General features: G+C 52.3%; 1 protein-coding gene across 1 annotated transcript in view; it reads left to right on the forward strand.

Annotated features, from left to right (window-relative positions):
• The window catches only part of BMPER (BMP binding endothelial regulator), a 171170-nt gene that overhangs the window by 15933 nt on the left and 137515 nt on the right, over positions 1-17722 (forward strand). Inside the window, exon 3 of the mRNA XM_081146936.1 lies at positions 16008-16107. Coding sequence (XP_081003062.1) covers positions 16008-16107 — 100 coding nt within the window. The remainder of the gene's footprint in view (positions 1-16007; positions 16108-17722) is intronic.

Genomic DNA, 17722 nt, shown 5'->3' on the forward strand with positions numbered 1-17722 from the left:
CTCAGTATCACAGCATCCAGAGCAGCGTCTTGCACGCTGGAAGTGCTCTGCACTATTTCATTTAGAAATGCCACGTGGACAAATCTGGGCCTGAACGTCATTTTCCAGGCTGCGAGGTAGGGCAGGCTTTCTCCGGAGACCCATTCCATCGTCCAGATCATCAAGGCTCGGAAAAGTCAAGCAAGACGGACTCACACTGCGAATCAGCGAGCCTCGGGACTGTGATTCAAGCATGGGAATGGGCCGTCCGGGGAGGCTCTGATGAGATAGATATCTTGCAGACAAGGCTTCCTGACCACAGGGTTGAGAAAGCACCCGAGGGGTGAGGGAGAGACCCAGCAAATCGCTTCCCTGGGGATTCTGTTTCACACGGTCCCTGTGGTTCGGTGAGGTAGGGTCCTGACTGGCGCCTTTGGGTGGGACAGGCCGGCCCTCTGGGTGGCTGCCAGCCTTTTCATGGGGTGGATTCCCACGGGGGCCCGCTCTGCTTCCTGTGGTCTCTCTGTGATGGGCAGCAGCTGCACAGTGAAGCTGATGTGACGTATGTTTGTTCCTCCAGCGTGAGCCAACTAGATGTAGCAACTGGACACAACGGCCAGGGTTTTATGACTGGCCTGCTGGGCCCCAGCAGCATCTGGAGGAACCGGACACAAGCAGTGGCCCAGTTGATGGCCACGTGAAGCGGGGTTTGGAATTGCCCACCCCACCCCTTCCAACCTTAACCTCTGTAATAGAAGCTGTGTCCTGCCGCCACGTGCATCCAGCAGGTGCCTTCGTCGGCCGGGACACAGGCACCCGGGGAAATTTCAGTTCTGTCCTCTCTCTGGGCCCCGATTGCTGCCCACACCTTCCTGAGCCTGGTCACGGAGAGTGTAAGTCAGGCCAGCCTGGTTCTGATTCACGGGCCTTCACACAATTCTGTTCACATCGATAAACCGTTGTCGGCACTTTAAATGAGAATCCTTAAAAAAAAAATTTGTTTTTTAGATTAGCCGGGCATTCCATTGTTCCTGGGCTTCACCTTTATCGTCTCCATCTTTATTATTATTTTTTACCATGTCATTTTCTCTCTCTGTAATTAACCCAGCCTTTCCATGACGTCACCACTCCCCGAGTTCTGTGGCTTGTTTTTCTCAGTTTCAGTTTTTAATTCTGAGTTTCAGCCTGATAATGAAATGCACCAACCAAATTACTGTGGGGTGGCTGTTCTCCCTACTCGCGCGCTCAGCCGGACGACTGAGGGATGGAGCGTCCAGGGGGAGCTCTCTGACACGGCAGAGTTGGGGGAGCTGGTGGGGGGCCAGAGCGGGCCGTCGGTGATCATGACTAAGGGTCGAGATAAAGGTGGCTGGGGATAGCTACGGGGCCAGCGTAGAGCAGTGTCCAGCGCCCAGGTGCGGGATCAGGAAATATTTTTCATTAATGATGTGCTGATAAAATTTAGCCTGGTGGAGAGAATGCCCAGGGGAACATCAGCAGCCTTCAAACATGTGGGAAGGAAATGTTATCTTGAAAGGACAGAGAGGAATACAAATCCCAAAGTTGCATCATATCTATCTATTTATTTTTATTGATTTCGGAGAGAGGGAGAGGGAGAGAGAGATAGAAACATCAATGATGAGAGAGAGTCATTGATCTGCTGCCTCCTGCACACCCCCGACTGGGGACCGAGCCCGAAACTCGGGCGTGTGTCCTGACCGGGAATCGAGCCGTGACCTCCTGGTTCATGGGTTGATGGTCAACCACTGAGCCATGCCGGCTGGACACATCATATCTTCAGCTCCAGCTTCTCCAATGGCCTTCGCCTCTTGCACACACTTCCAGGGTGAGCCCCAAGGTGGTCATGGGGTCTTGACTCCTCAGCTTCTTGTCCGATGCCTCCCATAGGGCAGGGGTCTTCCCTAGGTCCCTGTACCCTAATTACCCCACTGTGGAGGAGCTCACGCTCAGCTTCGAGCCACATTTGTTGGGATCGGAAATTGAAAGCTGGGTCTGACTGTGGACTCTGTGGATCCCAGGGCTTTGTCTTCAGATCTTGGTGTCATGAAGAAGGCAGACTTAAAATGAAGGATTTTTCCCCTTTTCTTTCTTTCGATTACTCCTAAGGGTTTAACGTCCTCTCACCCCACACCCACCTTTAACTCTTGCTTACCCAGCCTTTGGGCACTAGGCTCTGGGGGGGTCCTAGCCCTGTTGGTTGGAGACATTGGTCCTAGAACTTTCCCCCAGTATTCTCAGCTCTTCCAGCCAGTCAGGATTTTCCTAAACTTGAGTCTGTTCACTCAAGGATGTAGCTTGGCGGGCATGGTGGGTATTAGCACTCAGGGAAAGGAGCGGCCAGTGGTGGCCAAGACAGCATCTCTTGTGAGCCTCAAATGGTGGACACGGACAGAGGTCTCCAGCTGGCACAGTGGCAGGTGCTGAGAGGAGGTGACCCCTGCTGAGCACTAGATCAGTGTACTAGTCTTACCCAGTGACCGCGTGCTATTGTGTGTGTGTGTAAGGACTTACAGGTATAGAGTCCTCTCAGTATTTGCGTGATGGATTTATAAGAATTTTGTTTATTTGTCTGTACTCTACTAGACCTTATTTGTCTGGGTCTTCCTGATCTTCTCAAACTTTAAATGTTGGAGGGCCCCAAGATTCAGTGATGGTGTTTTCTGCCTTTACAGCCCTTCCCATGGTGATTTTATGTAGATGCGCAGCTTCAAAACCATCTGTATGCTGAGAGTTCCCACGTTTGTGTTCGTAGCTCCCTTCCCCATCAAGTGCGGACTTGCATATCCAATGTCTCCTTGGCATCTCCACGTGGACGTCTAGGAAGCGTCTCAAACTTAAAATGGCTCAAACAGAGATTTGTTTTCCACCTCTCACTCCCCCGAATCTGGTTTCCTCCAACCAGCACGCTCAGGCCATCAACCATGGGTCCTTTACTCCCCTCTCTCTCACATTCTACATTCAATCTATTAGCAAATCTTTACAGCAAAATCTCGACGATATATCTCATCATGTCTAACTACCTCCATGATCACTTATGCCTTTGGAAAACTTGTGATCATTTAAAAGTATTATGCATCCAGTTACTTTACTTTTTTATGAAAAACTCTGCAGGGGCTTCTCATCTCACTCAGAATACAATCTGAAGTATAACTGGTCGGTGAAGGTCCTACATGGCCCTGATGCTGTCTCTGGCCTCACCTCCCAGTGCGTCCCCCCCACTCTGCCTTGGCCACAGCCCTCGGCCCCTTGCTGCCCCTGCACAGTGCCCAGCACCCTCTCCAGAAGGGCAGTCCCCCGGGGGTCTCCCCACTGGGCGTCAGCTCAGGGAGGGGGTGGGCTCTCTCAGTCACACGGTGGCCCGGGGGCTGGGACAGCGCTGGGCCCATTCAGTGCATAACAGTTGGATGAATGAGTATATGTGCCCTTTGTGTTTAACGTTTTTATTCAATATTTTGATCTCTGGTGCTTTTCCCCCAAAATAAATGACAGTTGTTTTCTCTGCTGTGAACTCCGCTTTTGCTGTAGGGAGGATCTGCCTTTCTCATAGCTCATGTTACTTTGCATATCGAGTCTGGTGGCGGGCAGATTAGACAAAGACACTGACTGAGATGAAGAGTTGTCTCCACGGACCAATAACACAATTATAATCAATACATAAGCAGCAATAGTGATAAAATGAGAGTTCTTTTCTTTAGAAAACTATTAAATATTGTTCCCACGATAACGGGAGCACGATAATTTTTGGTTTTGGAATGGAAATTAAAATTTAGTGTGTCGCTCTTTTATGCTTTACCTAAACATGATATCCAGACGAAAGGCTGGCAAAGTGTGTTCAATATGACAGCTTCGTAGAGCAAGAACGAAGTGGCACAAAATAGTTTCGCACGACACACAGAAGACGGATGTTCTCGCAGTGCCGAGGCAGGTGGCTCCACCCGAACTGGAGTGTACTGGAGTGTCGCCACCGAAGAAGGTCCCTTCTGTGGGCTGTCACACCCCAAGGTGCTGACATGTGTAGGTCAGATCCTGCCTCAGAGATAACTGTGTAACAGAGCTTTATTATAGGCTTATTCAGGGACTCACGCGGTGTCTAAAGAACCGAGATGCTTTGGGTGGTCTTTGGGAGTCTGTGGCAGTGAAATTTGGTTGAAACTGAGCTTTTTCTCCTCTGAACCCAGGGACAGCTCCGTGCCACTCCTGTCGCAGGGTGAGGTGCACTTGCTGTGGCTGTGCTCTGGCCCCTCGCCCTCCTGGATTGTAAGCTCCCGTAGGGCAGAACATGTCTCCGATTCATATTTTCTGTTCCCAGCAAAACCTGGGACAGTGCCCGGCCCACAGCAGGGGCTTGAAAAAAAATTTGTTAAACAGATTCATGGATTTTTCGCCAGACAGATTTGAATTCTGCAGTGCCAAGTTTTAACCTGCAGAAAAATCCAAGCTGATAGCCAAGATGTCACGTTTTCTAAAGGTCATTTGTCTTCTGTTGACACTTTTGTCTTATTTTAGATGTTAAACTTCTGCAAAGCTGTTTTATGGTGAAACCTTATAAAAGCCAATTTCTTTATGTAAAATGGGGCACATGTTATTAATCTCGTTAGTGACAAGTTTACGTCAATGTTTTGTCGGGAACTAGTCACTTTCTTTAGAACACCTTAGTCAGAAGTGGATTATTTGCAAAATTAGCATTTGTTGATTGTTTAATGAGTTTAAAAGTGGAAGCGAATGATCAACATCACGTTCCGAAGCTGTGAAATAATCGGTGGCTTCTCCAGTTCTGTCTGACACCTGCATGTGGCCCTTGGCAGAGCCCTGGTGACCAGCACATGCAGCCCAGTGGCCCCCGTGAGGGAGCCGGGCCAACCTTGCTCTCGGGGCCGCCTGCCTGTGGGGGATGCTGTCGCAGGCTGGCATTTGGGCGTTTGCAGTCTGTGAACGTCCAGCCAGCCAGGGGCTCCTGCCCCCCCCCCACTCCCTCCCCCGTCTGGTGTTCCTCAGGGTGTGTGACCCTCCGCAGTGGGCGCCGGTGTGAGCACAGCACTGGAGCAGGGCTCTTTCCCGCACCTGACACATCACAGCGCCCTTACCAGCATCCCGAGGCAGGATGGCGGGAACAGCTCCACGGCCTGTCATCCCAGGGGTCCCTTTGAAAGCCTCTGCAATTGCTGGGGGTCGGAGTCAATTGTGCAGATGTCTTTAAAAGTGTCTCACCGGTGACCAAGAAAGTTACTTTGTCAAGATGACAGATGGGCTGCGAGCGCCTCCGCCGCCTGCCTATTCCCTGTGATGTCAGCTCTGTTTACTTGTCACATCAGGTATTTTGGTGGCTCCCAGCAGTGCGTGGGCTTTCACGGGTGACCCGTGAAAAATCCGCTCTGTTCTGGGGAAAATAAGCTCGGTGGCTTGCTGTCGACCCACGAGAGCGAGGGGCACGGGAGGGCCTGGTGAGTCCCACCCCTCATGGGTGGGGGACATGGGGAGGGACTCGGCCCATAGGAAGTGGTTTGCCACCGCTGATCACCGGGCGGGACACGGGTGGGAGCTGAGACATCCTGCTCCTGTGTTTTGGATGCGTTCACCTTCTTTGGCAGAGAATCATTTCTGTGCACATTTAAAGGGGTCCATGGAGTTCTCCGTTTCTTTGCAGAGCCGTATCGTGCTGAGTCAGAAAAGGGGCGCCCAGCACAACACTCCAGCTCTCCTGCCTTCCTGCAGCGCGCCCCAGCCTTTCCCAGGGCAGTCGCTCTGACTTTATGATTACTTTTAGCTCCTTAACCCGCACTCCGCAGTCCCTCTAATGCCCCTGCCTACCTGGCTGGCAGCCTCTGTGCTGCCCCCCCCCCCCCCCCGAAGGCTGGGAAGCCCGGCTACGTCCCCCCTGGGCTGTAGATCCTGCTGGTGGTCGGAGCTGGACCCCCATCATCTCGAGAGCTCAAAAGAACTCCTCAGGAAGGCACGAAAATGTTGCCAGCATTTCACCTCCCGTTTCTTCCCTGTTTTCTTTTTTGGGCAGAAGCAGCAGCTGGTTCATTATCTGTCGCATGCTGAAGGGCACCCAGTGTGTAAAACAACCAGAGACGTGGGCACAGGCAGCCGGGCCACTTGTGTACGTGGCCAGGTTGCTTTTCAGGACCCCGGTCCCCTCCCCGCTGGTTCACTCCTTCCTCCTACGGGGGTCTGTGGACGTTTCTCTGTGGCACTCACGCGGTCCCCCATCCTAGCTGTTTGAGCCCCTTTCTGTTGGGTAGATATGAGCACTTGGGCCAAGTAAAGGAAGGTTGCTGACACTGACTCCTCTCATTCTCCTACCTGGCTCCTGTCGCCTGGCAGATGGGGACACGGCTCACCTTCGGGTTTTCAGGTCTGCCCCTGGGAGCCCGAGAACAGTGGCAGAGCCACATCTGCGACGGGGCCCTGTGCTGCCACGAGCTGCCCCGTGTTCAGTGCGTTCCAGCTACCCTGGCGCAGGCGCCGGCCGACCCCTCGCTTATACGACGCGCGAGGTAATAAAAGCCAGGCAATGGGACTCTCTTTGGGCTACTGCTTTTATTTGGTGCTTATTTTCTTTTGTGTTCTGCCATCTCTAATGCTTTGGTTCTATTTCAAAATATGATTAAACAGAATGAGAGCTGTTTGACACGGCCCTGTTTTAGATCAGAGCCGTACTCGACTTAGCTGGGACGTTCTAATGGCCTGCGTTGCTTTGTTCTGAGAGTTCCTTGAAAAGGCCAAAAAAAAAAAAAAAAAAAAGCCAGACCTAAATCCTTAAACGGCATAGGATCCAAAACAATCCCTCCAACAAACTCAAGCCCATTAAAACAGAATTGAAATGTTAGGTAAGTTACATATGAAAAGGGGCCTCCTTATTAATCCCCCGTTGCTTCTGCTGGCACGCGTCATATTTTCAGGGCACGGCATCAGGAGGACACTGTCATCCCGTGATGTATTAGGGCCATATATCACCAGAACATCGTCTTTGTAGAGGATATGGGCACTAAAAGACACGATTCTGGCCAGACGGAGCAACAGGGGGTCTTACTTCTTTTCGACACCCCCCTGCCTTTTTCTTTAATCTCCCTCTGTTTTGTGTTGCAGAGAAGTGAGTTTCTTCATGGGATATGACTTGTTGCAAAATAATCGGGGGGCCCCAGTGGGCTTCATAAAGCCTTTTAAACGGCTGGGCTTCAAGGGCAGCTTTGTTCGGAGCTTGCACTGTTAGCCGGGCCGGAGGAGGAGGGGACCGTGTCTGCCAGGGTCCGGGCCTCTGGGGGACGGGCTCACCGAGCCTGGACAGGGGGAAGAAAGAATAACACCGTCCGACTCGGCCCGTGGATTGTGTGACGTTCTTGTGGCTCTTGCAAGATGCTTCAACGTTAAGCCTCCGAAAGCATGGCTGAGGAGGCCGCCAGCCTCCCGGGAGAGACGCCGAAAAAAGAGGACCTGGGGTGCTGGGTCCGGGGTTTGGCCCGTCTTGCAAACGCCCAGGCGCGCGGGCACCCAGACTTGTGAGCGTTTAAGTCAGAGACTCCATCTGTCTTTGTGACCAGGCACTGTTTTGCTCCTGGTTCCAGATGAAACCATAAACCACGGAGGTTTGCAATGGGCTGAAAGCGAGGGGTGCTTAACGAAGGCAAACGTTTCAGTTCTCAGCTGCAAGGGGCAGGGAGCGCCTTCCAGCCTCTGAACCGGGCGTGGAGCAGGGCGGGTGAGTTGCCCACTGATACCTCTGCCCTTGGTTCGAATCTCCGCCCTGGCTGGCGATGTGAACCTGGGCGAGTCATAAAATAGGGGTATTTTTAGCCCTGGCAGGTGTTGCTCAGTGGTTAGAGTATCGGCCTGCATACTTAGGGGTCTCGGGTTCGTTTCCAGGTCGAGGACATGTGCCTGAGTTCCAGGTTCAATCTCCAGCCCCCAGCTGGGGAGCGTGCAGGAGGCAACCAATTGATGTGTCTCTCACATCTGTGTTTCTCTCTTTTCCCCACAACTCCCTCCCTTCCTCCCTCCCTCCCTCCCTCTCTCCCTCTCTCTCTAAAAATTAATGGAAAAAATATCCTCGGGTGAGAATTAACCAAAAAATAATAAAAATAAAATAGGGGTATTTTCTTACCCATAAAATAGGGGTAAGTCAGTGCCTTCCTCAGGCTTGTTGCAAGGGTTGAAAAAGACATATCCTACATGTTTATCACAGTCTGGAAAACGATATATTTTCTATAACTGTCAGGTGTTACTGTTCTTAATAATTCAACAACCTGCCTGGACCACTACATGCCCCTTCATTGTTTGGGCAGAGATGGCTCGGCTCTGTGGCTTTGACTCTTGGAGGGACTGGCAAAAGGGGTGGAGGCTGGGGGTTCAGAAAGATCTGGAGATGCTAATTTACGTTGAAAGCAAGGGCCATGGGTGCCTCCCACCTTTCCTGCTGACCTCCCTCAATTAGGGAAGAGGTCTTGGAAAACCATTCTCCCGGCTGGGAAGTTTGGGCTATTTTCCCTATCGCACGTGATTTTTTCACTTTAGAAGTGGCTTTTGTTCGTTTTTTTAATTTTCTCTGTCTCCATTTCCCCCCCCCAATTTTCTTTGAGCTGAGAGTCTGGGCCCAGAGCCTTGTACTTGCACTCGAAGGCTTTGTAGTGGACGTCCAGACTGCCTTGTTTTTTTCCTCCCAGCTCCTTCTGTGCAAGAGCTATGGGGAAGTCAATTGTACTAGCAGTAACAAAGAACAAGCCAGTAAAAGCTTAATTAAAATAATAAATTATCAGTCAAATTTAATACTGCCATTGGCAACCACTGAGCTATCTCAGCGCGCCCCCCCCCCCCCACACCGGCCCCCCAGGCTTCCAGTGATTACTTTCTCAGAGATGAAGAGCAGACTTTGTCCCGAGGAGACGGGCTGCCACAGGTACAAGCTTGTGTTGTGTCCTTTCGACAGGTCACGCTCCCTTGCAAAGGATTTCCCCTGACCATATGCTCCAGGGAGGCAATTGCTTTATTTTACATTTGTAATGATCGAAACTGGTGACAAGCAATGGACGCTGCCCCTCTGGGGTCTTTTCTTTTCGCTTTCACCTACATCTCTGCATTCTAGATCTGTAATGTTTTTTGTTTTGTTTTTAAAAAATATGTTTTTATTGATTTCAGAGAGAAGAAGGGAGAGGGAGAGAGAAACATCAATGATGAGAGAGAATCATGGATCAGCTGCCTCCTGAATGCTCCCTACTGGGGATCGAGCCATAACCCAGGCCTGTGCCCTGATGGGGAACGGAACCTTGAACTACTGGTTCATGGGCCGATGCTCAACCACTGAGCCACACCGGCCGGGCAGATCCATCATATTTTGAAGTCAGGTCTGATTCCCCAAGTTTTGGCCCTTCCCATCCATGGCACCTTTCTCAGGTTATCTGAGAACAGGGCAGGGACCATGGCAGGAGACCTGACATGTCTAACCCATGTCTGTCCTGAAAATTTCTGGACACCTCAACTACATGCTGATCTATTCCTAAAATTGCAGCAGTCATGTAGAAGCTAACCCAGTACTCACTTGATGCACCCATATATTTTAATGCTGTGCCTTCGCAACCAGCCTTCCTGGCTGGTCCCCTAATCCAGGAGGGGGACCAGGTCGCATTTCCAAGTCTCCTGCTAGCCAGCTGTCTGAGGGACCCGAGTCACTTGGGTTCATTGTGTGCTGCTCCTCCATCTATAAATCTTAAGCAACCTGTGAGATTAATGGAATGATGTCTGTGGAGTTCTTTAGAAGAGCAGCGCTGTGTAAACACGAAGTATTATTCTGTTTATGAGAAGTTTTATAATATTGCCTGGGAGAAATTTCAGCCCATGTTCAAAAGTACCATAAAGTTCCTGTTGGCTCTTTGGGGGCTGGCACTGGGTTACAGTGGGGGGGAGGGGGCACTCCAAGGGGAGGTTGACCTCTGTGACTTCGTGCGTGGGGGCCTGAAGCTCCCAGGAGAACGCGTGCGCTGTCGTTGGCTCGCCTTCCTTGGGAGACCTGACCCAAGGGCTCCATACTCCTAAAAAATTCCTCTGTGAGCAGCGGGGAGACTCTCGAATTGTAAAACCCAGATTGGGTGTCCATGCCGAAGGAATTCTTCAGGAAAAAGAATTTAATTAAGGGCCAGAGTGTCCTATTTGTGCTCGCCGACCACGATGGCTTCTGAGCAGGTGAAAGTGGCCTCACTGGGACCAGAGGCGACCGCAGTGCCTGTGCGATCTGCTAACGTCTGGTGTCTTGTTTCCTCCGAGACCGAGTGAGCTTCGGGAGAGTAGAGAGCGGGCCCGCCGTGTGGCCTGTCGTCCCCGCAGCCCTGAGCGCACCACATACGCCCCGAGTCTCGGCTGCGGCTGCTCTGGAACTTCTGCTGCGAAGCTCCTGTACTTCCCGGCGCCGCTGGGCATCCGTCCCCTGACAGTAGCTGATGACAAAGGGAACACCTTATCCAGGATGGACACAGGTTCCCCCACCCCCATGGATGTTTGCATTTGGGGAGGGCAATTCTTTTTTTTAATCAGCGGGGATGGGACTCAGGTCTTTTGGAACCACATATCGCTATTTTTATTTATTGATTTTAGAGAGAGAAAGGGAGGGAGGGAAGGAAGGCGAGAGAAAGACATGCATTTGTTGTTCCACTTATTTGTATACTCATTGGTTGGTTCTTGTATGTGCCCTGACTGGGCATCGAACCCACAACCTTCGCCTATGGGGATGGCGCTCTAACCAACTGAGCTATGCGGCCAGGCGTTGGTAGGGCAATTCTTAAAGGCAGCAAAATCTATAGCGCCACTTCCCAAACAAGACAACAGGGACGAAATGACGGGGGCGTGCGTGTGCGTGTGCGTGTGCAGCAGGGCGGCCGCCTGGCAGCGTCTGCGTTAGGGCAGGGCCGCTGGTGCCTCTGTGTCCCTTAGGGTGCCCGCCCGCCCGGCCTGCGCGCCTCCCTGACCCTGAGTGCCGCCCGTGTGGGCAGGAAGGGGCACTGCCACTTCACAGCCGCCTTGGTTTCTGGGGGAGGAGCTGGCACGTAGAGTTGGCTCGTTCTCCAAATGACAGCTGTTTGCCTCCGGGGCAGGCTTTGCTCTCATGACACGAGGACTGACGGGACCTGATGCCACCTCCTAGAGGAGACCCCGTCACCCGCCACCTTCCCAGTATGGCTGTGGGGGGGTCAGCAGGCAGGGCACCGGGCACTTTTGTTTCCATTCTTATTTCAAGAAGTTCGTGATGCCGTTTCAGTCTAAAAATACAGTGTCTGCCGGCTGACTTTTCTCCCTCCCTGACCACTCTCGCCGTAGTAGCTGCTGTGTTTTCCTCTCCAGAGTTCTATTTTATTATTATCTTAAAATGTAAATGGAAGGTCAGGTAATACTTTCCATATTCCGTAATAGGGTTGGTCCTGGAAGAATCTCAGAAGAAAATATCTTCAGGACATTGGCTCGACATAGAACCAAAGCATCTCAAAACCCTTTCTCCCCCCTGCTCCTCTGAGGAAAGCAAACGGGAAAGTCTGGCCGGGGTGCTCTGTTATCTTCTCTGTCTCCAGCCCGCCCCCCGAGCCCCCATCGGGAAGAGATCGGTTCCCTCCGCAGAGACCCTGACAAATGCTCAGCGGGCTTGCCCGGCTCAGGGCCACCGTGCCCGGTGCCCGCGCCAGGGCGCTCCGTGCTGCCACCTCGTGGCGCGTCCCGGGCACAGCAAGCTGCCTGCCAAACCGGGTTTGCACTTGGCAGTGGCGGGGGCTGTGGTTTGGCTGCGGCCTTGGAGAGCTGTGTTGCCAGGGCTGTAGGTTTTTTTCATTTTCACTCCCTATGTCCCCTTTCATTTTTGTGTGTTGGCACTTAATTTCCTGTGTCTCCAGAGGCTACGTTTTGGGTTTTTGTATATTTGGACTTTGAGAAAGGAGTTGGTATTGCAAACGGATGCCCCTGCCAACGGGCGTAAGTCACAGGCTGGGCGGCCCCAGGAGGTGATGGGCACCGGGAGACAGAGGCTTCGGGTGCAACCCGAAGGAGAGGAGGTTCATTGCCCTTAGGCATGGGCTAGGTCGGTATTTTAGGGTGTTCAGACATTTTCCTCCAGTGCCTATGTGCCACCCTTTCCATCCCTGAGATTTGGGGAGACTCAAACCCGAGCTGGAATCGGGGGGAAGTTTGTTTGAGGATGCCAGTCTGGCTTTCAGCGGTGTGACTGGCACAGATGCCTGTCAGTATCTCAGATGGTACAGCCTCCCTCGTTCCCAGGAGGCAGCCCGTGTTTGCAGACCTTCCGGTGGCTGGTGATGACACAGCTCCCCGGGGTTTTCTGCGCTTATTAGAGAGCTCCTGGTGCACTTGTGGAACCGCCGAGAAGGTGCCAGTCTCCCCCGGGGCCTCCGGGCCTGGCATTGTTTTGTTCTGGTCTGTGTCCTGAACGCCTGGGAAGGAGCAGAGTGTAACCTTTCAATGTGTGCCTTTGGAATCAGACTCACATCTGTGAGTGGGACCCTGGGCGAGTTTCTTTGTTTTTTTTTAAAAATTTATCTTTACTGTTGAAAGTATTACAGATGTCCCCTAGGGTGAATTTCTTAACCTCGGTTCTTCACCTGTAAAATGGGGACATGAGGAATTTTTTGTGACACAATGGGTATAAAATTCTTAGCACAAAGCCTGGTACATAAAAGTGTTTGGTAAGTGTGAACCAGTATCAGAAAGTGTTTCTTGAGTGAAAAAGCGGACCGAGTGAGTCATGACCTTGAGTCAGAGCAGAGGACACCTGGGGCACGTGGGGGATGAGACGGCCAGTGGAGATGGACTCCTGAGGGCCTGGCTTCCTGGGTGTCACTCCTCACTGGAGCCACCCGCCTGAAGACCAGTGGTTTTGTCTTTTGGCAAAATTGGGAAAAATAAAGAGTGGTCTTAATTAACCCGCGTGTGAATTTACTCTGTAGCTGCTGGACCCGATTAGGGGATGGAGGCACCGGCCTCTCACCAGGGATCCTCTGGTTTTTCCTTCTGTCTCTGAAGGCCTGGGACTCCGAGCATGTGCTCCGCGTCCACGGCGACCAGACGCCAGGGAGATGATCAGAGGTGGCAGCTCTGGACCAACATGACTTCTGGTAGAATATAAAAAACCTCCAAGTGTTATTCGAAGGAAGAAAGAACCCCCAATCCCCCCCCCCAACCTACAGCTAAGGTTTAGGTTTGTTCCCTGTGTGTGTACAAAAAAATTCCAGATGTGAACCTACAAACCATCTGGTTGGAATCACTTTGGTGCTGGACCATAATTACAAGCTATTTATTATGAATTATGGATCCTGATCCTGCTCTGGTTCTAACTGAGCAAAGAGTTCCTGTATTTAAGAGCGTGTGCTCTTCCTGTTATCAAGCCCCGAATGGAGACTTCGCACCCACACTGACCGCCCTGGGGGCTGTGAATTCTCTGTGCTAGTCTCCCCTTCAGAGGAGGTGCGCTTGGGTCGTGGTCCTTCCCTAAGGCTGAGCCAGGTTTGCATGAGGCTGGGGTGGGAGACACTCTGCTCTGGAGGGTGTTCACCTTGCAGCCGCGGGGGGTGGAGGGAGTGGGTGTCAGACTGTGGCCTCAGGAACCGAGCAGGAGCATTCACACCCGATCACTGTTCTGGGTTCCTTAGGCGGGGCCACAAGGACACTATGACACTTTTAAAAATTATGTTTTTATTGATTTCAGAGAGAGGAAGGGAGAGGGAGAGAAAGATAGAAACATCAATGACGATAGTCATTGATTGGCCACCTCCTGCACGCGCCCCACAGAGGATCAAGCCCGCAACCCAGGCATGTGCCCTGACCGGGAATCGAACCTTGATCTCCTGGATCCTAGGTTGACCCTCAACCGCTGAGCCACACGGGCTGGGCCACTATTACATTTTAAAATATGCTTTAATTTGCACTGTGACCATAACTATGTTACATTTGTAATATAAGGAGAATTATGAAAAGCTGAAGGGCCATGACTTACAGTGTCTCGATGCCACCTCCCTTATGAAGAGGAGAGGGCGTGGTAAGAGTTTTGGGGGCTTGGAGGCAGGACACCTGGTTCAGACTGTAGCTCAGCTGTTGTCCATGGGACTGGACATTCTGAACCGTCTCCGCCTCACTGGCCACAGGGACATTCTATAGCCATGGCTGTCAGCTCTGGCTGCTCATTGCAATGATATGGGAGCTTGGAAAACCATCTGGGTCTGGTCCTCAGAAAACTCAGACCTGAGCTGCAGGGGTGGGCGGCAGAGCTGGTCCTAGTTAAGAACTGCTCAGGTTCTGATATGGAGTCTAGTGTGGGGACCATGGCCTCACGGGATGTTAGGAGTTAATGAGACTAGTCCCATGAGGGCCCTGACCTCATAATGGACACCCAAAGGATAGAAAAAGGAAACTGGATTTATTTAAAGGTCAACCACCAAAAATCATACGCTGAAAACTAATAAATAAAAACCCAAACGGTGTGCACCACCGGCCCCTCGGGAGTCGCTACAGGCAGCCGAGGGTGGGTGCCCTCTCTCTGGGTGGCCTTGCAAAGCCAAGAAGTTGGTGAAATAGCACGACTGCAGAGACGGAGCTGCTGGGATGGCGAGGCCCGGGCTCCATACACCTCACTCTGGAGGGAGTGCGGGTCCCACCACAGCAAGGGGAGGAGATGGCCGTCTGGATTCCTTGTAGCATTAGACCCTGGGAGCTTCTCGGGGGCGGTGGACTCCTGAGGACTATGAGGGCGGCGCAGAAGTTGATGTGCTTGATCTTAGAACTGCTTCAGGGCTGGCGTTTGGTGTTCTGGCTTGACTTGGACCCCCAGCTCCCAGCACACACACACACACGCACACGTGCGCGCCTCCTGGGTTTTGGACCAGAAATGACATTGAAGCATACTGGGTCCACTTGTCACTCTCCCCAGGTCATTGTCAGAGCTGAGTTAGACTTTCTCCTGCGCCTATTCCAGGTTCATCTCAAGGTGAGAGAGCTGGTCAGTCCCTCCTCTCCGATCTGCCCCCAATCAGGCAGCGAAGGTGCTAGAACCAGCCTCAGCTCAGGGTCGGGCCTGGGCCAGCACACGTGTATGAGTCCCACTTGAAATCCACCTCCTCTGCTGTGAAACCGTATAGCCTTGGAAAAGTCCTGTACCTTCCCTGAGCAGCAGTTCTTTTGTTTGTAAACAGGGGACAGCGGCGACGCTTGCCTCGCAGGGCCTGGGCAAGAATGAAAGCCCCGCTCAGCATTTACGGGACGCTTGTTAACAAAGCCCAGTCTCGTTGGCGTTCTGTGATGGGGTCCTTTGGGTTCCTGTGCATTCAGTCTCCAGACAGGCACACGCATCCTGTTGGGTCTTCTCTGAGTCACTGCAGCAGCTAACCTTCCAGGATTAGACGGAGGTGCAGATGTGCGCCCCGCTCTCATTAGCATCCGCGCTAATACAACGCAGCTGTCCCACGGCTGCGGAACACTGGCGACTGTGTCTCCGCTTGGCACAGGGAGTATTTTTTTTCCTCTTACTGAGCCGATTCAATGCTCGACTTTGTCATTATTTGAGTTGGAACTTTAGATCGCTGCATTTTAATGCACTCCACTATTAGGGATTGTTGGACGGCCGTGTGCAAATATTTTTGTTCTCACGATGCAGTCCTGGCCCAGGTAGCCCAATGGGCAAAGTCTGATTTACGCAAATATTATGCTTTCTATAGTGCGCCCTGAAAGGAAACCTTAGAGCAGGGCGGGAGGGAGCCCCTCTCTCAGGCGGTTATCGAGGTGATGTTGGCTTGTAAAGAAGGGACTTTTCATGCCCTTCTTTTTAGCCTGCACTGAATCTAAAAACGTTCTGCGTTCCCGGGTGGGTATATCTGCTTCAGAGAGAGCGAAATCCTACTTGCTATCACAGAATTTTCTCGCCAAGATGAAGGCGAGAGGGAGGCTAGGAGCACCTCAGCCGTGTGCTAGGATTCTGGGGATCCTGCTGGAAGTTGATTTCCAACGTCTCTCATCTCTTTTTTGCCCAGAACAAGGAGGTGACCTGCAAGAGGGAGAAGTGCCCCGTGCTGTCCAGAGACTGCGCCCTGGCTGTCAAGCAGAGGGGAGCCTGCTGCGAGCAGTGCAAAGGTGATGGATGTCTTGGCCGCCTCCTTTTCTGGCTGGTGCTGCAGACGTTTCTGTTTCTTTCTTTCACCTTTCTCTTCGCTCAGCCCTTGGCTGGGTGCGCATGGGGTTGGAGGGAAGCTGGTGTGTGCGTGTGTGTGTCGGGGGGCTGGTGGGTGGTAAGGGGACTCCCCTAGTGGAGGCCTGAAGGTGTGGCAAGCATCTGCCGGTTGGGTTTATTTCTAAGGCAGGTTGTTACAACGTCGCAGTGATGTCACCATGATGTCTGTGCGTGTCGGTACACGTGCACACACGCACACAGGCATCTTTTGTGAGAAATGTCAACGCTCAGTTTTCCCCAGGCTTCTCCCTCGCCCTGCCCACCTCAGCCAGAGTCTTGAAGCCAGAATTTTATCATTTTGGCCCCTAGTCAGTTTTTTCTTTCCTTCCAAATGAGATTTAAGACTTTGAGGCATCTCTAGCAGACCCTTACCCCAGCCTCATTTCCGATGGCCCGGCGCTCGTGTCCCTCTCTGACACGCTGCTCCTCCCAGTCTTGCCTCTCGGCCCCCATTCAGGCCTCTCCTCCTACCGTTCGGGTGTTGCCAGTGCTCCGGGTTCCCCAGCCCTCACTCGTCACTTTCCCTCTAGGTGTCCATGGCAGGTGGACGTTCACACACAGGCTTCAGTGGCGTGTCCTCTGCTCTGTGAGGGCAGGACCTGGGCCCTGCTCTGGTCCCGCCTGGCGTATGTTAGTGTAAACAGTGCTGAGCAGAGTGGGGTCCCCGGGAGCTACAGTGGCTCAGGTTGTGCGCTCTGGAGTCCTATTACCGACTCCTAATCCAACAGTCCCGGTCTGCAGAGTGTGTCCCACAAGTTCACGTCCACTAGGAACCACAGAAATTGCCCCATTTGGAAATAGACTCTTTGGAGATGTAATTGATTAAGATAACACCCTGCTGGGTTAAGGTCGCCCCAAATCCAGTGCTGTATGACTGGTGTCTTTCTTTGAAGAACAGAAAACAGACACACGGACAGAGACACATGAGAAGGTGGCCATGTAGCGAGAAGCAATATGAACCTGTTCCCTGAGATTTGGATTCACTTGTTCTGGGGAGAGGTCGAGGCCTCTGTCTTTTAGAGACAGATTTAATGTGTGGCCTGGGTGGGGAACACTGAGAGTCGTTGACCTAGTACCAGGCTACTTCTGTACCCCCCGAGACTCTACATTCAAGGGGAGTGAGGACATCGCTCGTCGTGAAGGACCCAGGCCCTGTGGGTTGTGAGGCGTGAATGGTCTGGTTGATTTTAAGACCTTTACCCCCGCCGGTTATCTTCATAGCAATCCAAGGGACTGCTTTTCCCACAGTGCTGGCTACTGGGTTAGTTGGTTTATGGTCATCCCTTAGTTCTCGCAACAGCTGGCGATTTATATCTTTCTCATTTGACGTATGAGAAAACTGAGGGCCCAGAGAAGTTAAATCATCAACCTCAAGGTCAATGCCCATGCCTTCAAGGACATTGCGCTACCAGAGGGGCTGAAGAAATACCACCGTGGGGGAGGTTCTCTGGGGAAGCAGGGAAAGGGCAGGAGGACAGCTGTGGGCAAGGGGTTGGGAGTGTGCTGGGGAGACTTACA

This window comes from Miniopterus schreibersii, assembly GCF_964146895.1.
Source record: "Miniopterus schreibersii genome assembly, chromosome: 9".
Lineage (NCBI taxonomy): Eukaryota > Metazoa > Chordata > Mammalia > Chiroptera > Miniopteridae > Miniopterus > Miniopterus schreibersii.